Genomic DNA, 8,549 nt, shown 5'->3' with positions numbered 1-8,549 from the left:
TGGGGGGTTCGGGGATGCTGTGGGGCTCTGGAGACTGTGGGGTTTGGGGGGCTCAGTGAGGCTGGGGGCTCTGGGGGGGCCTGTGGGCTCTGGGGGCTGCAGGAGCTCAGCCCAGCCCCTCGCTGGGACAGCCCGGGGGGCTCAGCCCTGGTGTGGGGCGCTGGGCACACGTGGCACAGGCTCCCCTGGCGCTGCCAAGGAGCCCGGCTGGGCAGGAGGGACTTGGCACGCTCCTGTGTCCCCTCGTGTGCCATCCTGCCAGGACAGGGACACACACCCTGCACGGCCCCATCCGTGCCACGCTGCCAGCCCCACTGCCAGCCCTCTCTGCTGCCCTGGCCGAGCCTGGCACCCCTGCCTGGCCAGGACTGGCACCCCAGCTCACTGAACCCTCAGACCACACCAGGGAGGGGCAGGGGACAGGGCCAGCAGGTGTGGGACCCTGTCCCCTCCCCGGAGCCCTCTGCCCCCCTGCCAGGCTGCCTGCCAAGGAGCCCTGGCACAAGCTCTGCCTTTCCCCTGCCCCAGGAGCCTGCCCTGCACGGCCGTGCCCTGCCTGCTGCCCGGGACACAGGCTGGCACTGGGGACACTCCCGAGGGGCACAGCAGGGGTGGCACTGGGGACTGCTGTGCCCACCCCAGCCCGGGGAAGGTGCCCCTGTCACCCGAGGCACCACACACAGAGCCACCCTGCTGAGGGGTGTCCCTCTGCCAGGTGCAGCTGGCACTGGGGACGCTGGCACTGGGGCCATGGCATGGCACGGCACGGCTCAGCAAGGCTCAGCATGGCTCAGTATGGCACAGCATGGCATGGGGCACCGCAGAACAGCCTGGCACAGCCTGGTACAGCCTGGTACAGCATGGCACAGCATGGCTCAGTATGGCACAGCATGGCAGGGGGCACCACAGAACAGCCTGGTACAGCCCGGCACAGCTTGGCATAGCATGGCACAGCCTGGCACAGCATGGCATGGGGCACCACAGAACAGCCTGGTACAGCCTGGCACAGCTTGGCATAGCATGGCACAGCATGGCTCAGCATGCACGGTGCACCACAGGACAGCCTGGCACAGCCTGGCACAGCTCACCCACACCGTGACACCTGTGACACAGGGCTGTGCCAGCCAGCCCCCTGCCCCTGCCCTGCCAGCCCCACCTCTGGCACCCTGTGCCCCTCACCGCTGACAGGGCAAGGTCCCTCTGCCCACCTGCTGCCAGCCCTCTCTGCTGCCCTGGCCGAGCCTGGCACCCCTGCCTGGCCAGGACTGGCACCCCAGCTCACTGAACCCTCAGACCACACCAGGGAGGGGCAGGGGACAGGGCCAGCGGGTGTGGGACCCTGTCCCCTCCCCGGAGCCCTCTGCCCCCCTGCCAGGCTGCCTGCCAAGGAGCCCTGGCACAAGCTCTGCCTTTCCCCTGCCCCAGGAGCCTGCCCTGCACGGCCGTGCCCTGCCTGCTGCCCGGGACACAGGCTGGCACTGGGGACACTCCCGAGGGGCACAGCAGGGGTGGCACTGGGGACTGCTGTGCCCACCCCAGCCCGGGGAAGGTGCCCCTGTCACCCGAGGCACCACACACAGAGCCACCCTGCTGAGGGGTGTCCCTCTGCCAGGTGCAGCTGGCACTGGGGACGCTGGCACTGGGGCCATGGCATGGCACGGCACGGCTCAGCAAGGCTCAGCATGGCACAGCATGGCTCAGTATGGCACAGCATGGCAGGGGGCACCACAGAACAGCCTGGTACAGCCTGGCACAGCCCGGCACAGCCTGGCACAGCCTGGCACAGCCTGGCTCAGCCTGGCTCAGCATGGCATGGGGCACCACAGGACAGCCTGGTAAGCCTGGCACAGCTTGGCATAGCATGGCACAGCATGGCTCAGAATGCACGGTGCACCACAGGACAGCCTGGCACAGCCTGGCACAGCTCACCCACACCGTGACACCTGTGACACAGGGCTGTGCCAGCCAGCCCCCTGCCCCTGCCCTGCCAGCCCCACCTCTGGCACCCTGTGCCCCTCACCGCTGACAGGGCAAGGTCCCTCTGCCCACCTGGGCACGGATGCTGGGGACCCCCAGCTGGCACCCACAGGACACCCTGGTGCCCACGGCTGCTGGGGACCCCCAGCTGGCACCCACAGGGCCAGCCTGGCGCCCAGGGCGTGTGCCAGCTCCCCCAGCCTGCCCCGTGCCCCTGGCACAGCGGGCTCTCCTCAGGGAGGGCACTGTTAGTCACGGCTGCAGGGGCTTCCCTGGCAGTGCCTGGGGCTGGCCGTGCCAGCTCTGCTCCCCTGGCACTGGGAGCTGCCGGCCAAAGGGCCAGCTCTGGCACCAGCCTGGCACCAGCACAGTGACACTGCCCTGGCACAGTGACACTGCCCCAGCTGTGCTGTGCCCCTGGCACTGGCAGGGCAGGGACAGGGACAGGGACAGGGACAGGGACAGGGACAGGGACAGGGACAGGGACAGGGACAGGGACAGGCATGGCAAGGATCAGGGACAGGGACAGGGACAGGGGCAGGGACAGGGACAGGCAGCTGGACCCGAACTGTGCCAGCACAGGGTGACCCCTTCCGGCTGGCAGAAACTCTCCCAAAAGCATTTGCAGCCCTCCGAGGGCGGAGGTGCCCCTGCCCTGCCCGTCCCCAGGCCCTGCCCACCCTGGGCCTGTTTGTCACCCCGCTGTCCCCTCCTGTGGGAATGGGGACACCGTGTGAGCCCCTTCCTGGGGGCCTGCAGTGCCAGAGGAACCCGTGACACTGCTCCTGCACCCACGCCGTGCTGCCAGCCACGTGCCACCTGGCCACCCTGCAGGGAGGTGGCTCCCCAGTGCCACTGGCACACACCAGGGCCTGGAAGGGACGAGCCACAAGTGTGCTCAGCTGCCACCCGTGACTGCCAGCTGCCCCAGCGGGCACGGTGCCCGTGGCCCGGCGAGGGCTGGGTGGGCATCACCCGTGGGCAGCAGCTGGGGGGCCCTCAGAGGCTCGGGGGCTCTGCTGCCCAGGCCCAGCAGCCCCAGGGTGGGGAGCAGGGTCAGAGCCCCCGGGCAGGGAGGGAATGCACGGCAGGGCAGGAGGTGCCACCGGGCACAGGAGGCTGGCGGAGGGCCAGGAGGGAGGGACAGCCCCCTCTGCCTCAGCACCCTGGCACGCGGGGCAGCCAGGCCAGCAGCTGAGGATTGTCACCAGTGCGGCCACAGGGCAGGACAGCCCCCGGGGACACCCTCTGCCACCCAGCTGGTGCCCGCTGGCTCACCTGGGCATGCTTGCGCTTCCGCCCGGGCCGCCCCGCTTTCCTCATGGGCGTCCCCGGCTCCTGCTTCTCCTCCTTGCTCGGGTTCTCCTCGGGCTCCTCTTCCCCCTGCCAGACACAGAGAGGAGCTTATGCCACCGGGCAGCCTGGCCTGGGCGGGCTGGGCACAGCTCTGCTCCTGGGCTGGGCACAGCTCTGCTCCTGGGCTGGGCACAGCTCTGCTCCTGGGCTGGGCACAGCTCTGCTCCTGGGCTGGGCACAGCTCTGCTCCTGGGCTGGGCACAGCTCTGCTCCTGGGCAGCCTGGCCTGGGCACGGCTCTGCTCCTGAGCTGGGCACAGCTCTGCTCCCGGGCTGGGCACGGCTCTGCTCCCGGGCTGGGCACAGCTCTGCTCCTGGGCTGGGCACAGCTCTGCTCCCGGGCTGGGCACGGCTCTGCTCCCAGCCAGCCTGAGCTGGGCACGGCTCTGCTCCACCACAGGGTGACGGGCGCCTGCCCGGCCAGCTGGCTCCATTGTGGCACCACCAGGCCAGCAGCACCAGGAAGGGTGGCAGTGGCTCCTGCCACGCTTGGGCCGTGGCACAGGCGTGGCCCGGAGCCTCAGCGGGTGACCCTCCTGCCCTGTGCCACCGTGCCACTGCTGCCACCCACCAAACCCTGCCCCAAGGAGCGCAGCGGGGCCCTGTGGGCACCTCCCAGCAGCCATGGGGCTCCCTGGGCACGAGGGCCAGCAGTGGGAGCTGGGCACCCCTGGGGCGGGCAGCCAGCTGCTTTGGGGACCCCGCCGTGCCCCCCAGCAGCTGGCAGCATGCGTGTGCCAGCATGGTGGGCAGCAGGAGCGCGGCCCCGGGAGATGAACGTGCCCCCGTGGCACGTGCCCCCATGGACCCCGCCGTGCCCCCCAGCAGCTGGCAGCATGCGTGTGCCAGCATGGTGGGCAGCAGGAGCGCGGCCCCGGGAGATGAACGTGCCCCGTGGCGGGCCCTGGCCCCGCGCCGGGCACCGGGGGCACACGGCGGGCAGGGCACGGCCCTGGCACGGCGCGGGGCGGGTCTCACCTGAGCCCCGAAGATCCCGGCGGCGGCGGCCGAGCAGGAAGAGGCCGCGGAGGGGGAGCGGGGAGGAGGAGAGGCCGGTGGGGGGCTGGCGAGGGAGAGGCCGGGGAGGGGATGGGGCTGGCAGCCAGACAGCGCCGCAGGCAGCGCAGCCCTGCAGCCCCGCAGCTGCACTGCTGCATTCCTGCCTGCGCCCCGAGCGGGCACCGCGCCAGCGGCGTGCAGCTGGAGCACCCCTGGGTGCAGCAGCCGGACCCACGGCACCGGGACACACGGTGCCCACGGCTCTGTGCCCATGGTGCCCCATGGCTCTGTGCCCATGGCTCTGGTGCCCCACTGCCATGGTGGCCCAGCCACAGTCCCCAAACCAGCTGCCCTGTGCCACCCTCCCTGACCCAGCTGCATGCCCGGTGCCCATTGCGCCCAGCCACAGTCCCCAAACCAGCTGCCCTGTGCCACCCTCCCTGACCCAGCTGCACGCCCCGTGCCCGCTGCAGCCTTGGTGCCCTGCCTGCCCTTGGTGCCTGTGGGTGCACGGGTGCCAGCACAGGTCTGTCCCCAAGGTGTCCCTCCAGAACTGTGCTTGTCCCAGCCCTGCTCGCCTGCCTGTGGGGCCGGGCAGCCTCCAGCCCCTGCAAGGACCCCCCAGCCCTGCAAGGACCCCCCAGCCCTGCACAGACCCCCCAGCCCCGTGTGGGGACCCCCAGCCCTGGCACCCGCTGGCACTGCCAGCTCTGAATGAGGACAGGGGACAGCACAGCACGCAGGGGCTCTGCCAGGCAGGGCCCCACTCCCACGGCATCCCCTGGAAAGTTCTGGGACAGGTCCAAGGGCGATGGCAGGAGCCCAGACCCAGCAGTCCTGGGGGTCCCTGCCCCACAGGCCCCCTGGGCCCAGGACAGCACCCAGGGGTGCAGGGCAGCACCCAGGGGTGCAGGCCAGCCCCAGGGCGACCCTGGCACCTGTCCCTTTGGCCCTGGCTGGTGCTGGCACTGCCCCAGGCCTGGCAGCATTTAGGGGATGCACATGGAAGATTTGGGGGTGTCGTGCACCAGGTGTAGCCAGGCCTCCCCTGGCGGGAGGGGAGCAGCTGGGGGGCACCCGCTGGTCCCAGAGGGGCACGGGGGGCTCCGGGGGGAGCAGCTGGAGGGGCCCGAGGGCTGCCAGGGAGGGGGGACAGCAGGGTCCCTGCTGTGGAGCCAGGGAGGTGCCCCCAGGAGCCCTCAGGGGGGCACAGCCCGCGCCCCAAAAGCGGGGCAGGGGTGGGGGCACAGCCTGGGCAGCAGCAGGGCTGGCAGGGGGCTCGGGGGGCTGTGTCCCCCCAGCCTGGCACGGCCGGGGCCGCAGCCCCTCACTGCCATCGGCCATGGCTGCCCCGTGCCCTCCGAGCGTGGGGAGCCCCGCACGGCCCGGGGCCGCTCCTGCCCCGCTGCCAGGCAACGGCCCGGGGGAACGGCGGCGGAGCTGCGGCGTGACGCAGTGCTGGCTGCGCTGCCAGCCCGCCCCGGGCACTGCCACACCACTCTGGGCAGTGCCAGCCCTGCTCCAGGCACAGCCAGCCCTGATCCGGGCACTGCCAGCACAGCCCCAGGCACTGCCACCCTGTTCTGGGCACTGCCAGCCCTGCCATGGGCACTGCCAGCCCTGCTCTGGGCACTGCCAGCCTGCTCCAGGCACGGCCACCCTGCTCTGGGCACTGCCACCCTGCTCCAGGCACTGCCAGCTCAGTCCCGGGCACTGCCAGCTCAGTTCCGGGCACTTCCAGCCCTGCCTGGGGCACTGCCAGCTCAGCCCTGGGCACTGCTAGTCCAGCTCTGGGCACCACCACCCTGTTCCGGGCACTGCCAGCCCAGCTCCGGGCACTGCCAGCACAGCCCCGGGCACTGCCACCCTGCTCTGGGTACTGCCACCCTGCTCTGAGCACTGCCAGCCCAGCTCCGGGCACTGCCACCCTGCTCTGGGCACTGCCACCCTGCTCTGAGCACTGCCAGCACAGCCCCGGGCACTGCCACCCTGCTCTGGGCACAGTCAGCACAGCTCCAGGCACTGCCACCCTGTTCTGGGCACTGCCAGCACAGCCCCGGGCACTGCCAGCACAGCCCGGGCACTGCCAGCACAGCCCCGGGCACTGCCACCCTGCTCTGGGCACTGCCAGCACAGCCCTGGGCACTGCCACCCTGCTCGGGGCACTGCCAGCTCAGCCTGGCCCGTGGCCCCGGGGGTCCCGGCTGCAGAGCCCTGCCCCGGCTGGGAACGGGCTCGGCCCCGCCGGGAGCCACCGGCACCTGCCCGACCCGCCACACGGTGCCCTCGGCACAGTGACCTGGGCACGGCGCCCTCGGCAGGGTCACCTCGGCTCGGTGCCCTCGGCGTGTGGCCGCGGGGGAGGCGACGCCGCATCCCGCGGGGTCAGCCCGGGACAGCGCAGGAACCGCTGCCAGCCCTGGGCACTGCCCCGGCTCTGCCCTGCTCCCGGGGGTACCGGGCTGCAGCGGGCACTGCCCCGGCTCTGCCCTGTGCCCCCCGTGCCCCCAGAACCCCCCCAAACTCGGGGGCTGCGCATCCACCCCGCTCCTGGCTCCTGCCGGCAGCACTGCAGGGCAGGACAGAGCCGGCCCCGGGGCACCCGTGCCCCCAGCTGTGCCAAGGAGGTGCCAGGCACGTCCCAGGGGACACACAGGTGACACACCAGGCACATCCCAAGGGACACAGAGCCACAATGGACACATCCCAAGGGATACAAGGGGGCACATCCCAAGGGACACACGGGCACATCCCAGGGGATACATGCCCACATCCCAGGGGACACACGGGCTGTCCCCTCAGCCCTGGCAGCAGTGGCCGGGGGACGGGGAGCAGCAGCGTGCGGGAGCAGCGTGGCCCGGGCGGCCAGCAGGACCCGGGCTGACCCGGGCACAGCAGGAGCCGGGCTGACCCGGGCTGGCCGTGCCCGCAGCGGGACCGTGCCCAGCTGGCCGCGGCCCCGGTGCCCACGCCTCGCCCAGCCCTGCCCTGGCTGCTGGACACTCCCCACGGGAACAGCCGCGGCTCTGCCAGCCCTGGCACCGGCACCTGGCCGGGGTGTCCCTGCTGAGCCCGGTGTCACACGCGGAGGAGCTGCGGGGACCCCCGAGGGGGGAGCAGGGCTGGCACGGGGGTTACAGACCATGTGTCCCACCTGGCACAGGGCACGAACCCAGCACACACCCCGGGGCCGGGACATCCCCATCCGGGGGGACACCCCCTCCTGGGGACACCCCCTCCTGGGGGACACCCTCCTCCTGGGGACACCCCATCCTGGGGGACACCCCCTCCTGGGGACACCCTCTTCTGGCTCCTGGGGGACCCCCCCTCCTGGGGACACCCCATCCTGGGGACACCCCCTCCTGGGGGACACCCCTTCCTGGGGGACACCCCTTCCTGGGGACACCCCCTCCTGGGGGACACCCCATCCTGGGGGACACCCTCCTCCTGGGGGACACCCTCCTCCTGGGGGACACCCTCCTCCTGGGGGACACCCCCTCCTGGGGACACCCCATCCTGGGGACACCCCCTCCTGGGGGACACCCCTTCCTGGGGGACACCCCTTCCTGGGGACACCCCCTCCTGGGGGACACCCCATCCTGGAGACACCCCATCCTGGGGACACCCCATCCGGGGGGACACCCTCCTCCTGGGGACACCCCCCCTCCTGGGGACACCCCCTCCTGGGGACACCCCGCCCTGGCAGCCGCCTTGCAGCCGGGAGGTGACAGCAGGTCTGTGTCCCCAGCGCCAGGAATAGCTCAATCCGCGCTAATCCCGCCCGCGGCTCTGGCCTCTCCCGCACGGGGGGGGGTCCCGCACCCCCTTCTCCGGCCGGAGGGGAGGGAGCCCCGGAGCCCCCCGGCCGCGCTCCCCCGGGGTCCCGCAGCCCCCCGGGCCGTACCTTGTGCGTGTCCAGCGCCTCCCGGCTGGGCGCGGGGCTGCCGGCGTCCAGGGTCCCGCTGGACGGCATGGTGGGGCCGGGCGGCCGCCGCCTGCTCAGCACCGAGCGCAGCCCGCCGCGCCTCGCAGGGCTCCGGGAGCCGTCCCCCGCCGCTGCCTGGATCCTCCTGGCCCTGCGGGGGGAAGAGCACGGGGCTCAGGGGTGCTCCCGCCCCGCCGCCCCCGGCCCGGCCCCAGCGCCGGCAATTATTAACGTGCCACAGCCTTGACTCGGCCGGGCTGGGCTGCGGCCCCGCCGAGACCCCGGCCCGCCCG

General features: G+C 72.4%; 1 protein-coding gene across 2 annotated transcripts in view; it reads right to left on the bottom strand.

Annotated features, from left to right (window-relative positions):
• Positions 1–8,549, bottom strand: part of DNMT3A (DNA methyltransferase 3 alpha) — a 31,742-nt gene that overhangs the window by 21,885 nt on the left and 1,308 nt on the right. The window contains exons 2-3 of one of the 2 annotated variants that reach the window (XM_039710939.1): positions 8,236–8,407; positions 3,256–3,360 (exon numbers count right to left, since the gene is read on the bottom strand). In XM_039710939.1, the coding sequence (XP_039566873.1) occupies positions 3,256–3,360; positions 8,236–8,304 (174 nt within the window). In that variant the 5' untranslated portion in view covers positions 8,305–8,407. Of the gene's footprint in view, positions 1–3,255; positions 3,361–8,235; positions 8,499–8,549 lie in introns of those variants that run through there. The other variant, XM_039710940.1, reaches the window with a different exon arrangement.

The sequence above is a fragment of the Passer montanus genome, unplaced genomic scaffold, assembly GCF_014805655.1.
Source record: "Passer montanus isolate IOZ18808 unplaced genomic scaffold, ASM1480565v1 scaffold239, whole genome shotgun sequence".
Classification (NCBI taxonomy): domain Eukaryota; kingdom Metazoa; phylum Chordata; class Aves; order Passeriformes; family Passeridae; genus Passer; species Passer montanus.
This window is presented reverse-complemented; position numbering and strand designations above follow the sequence as displayed.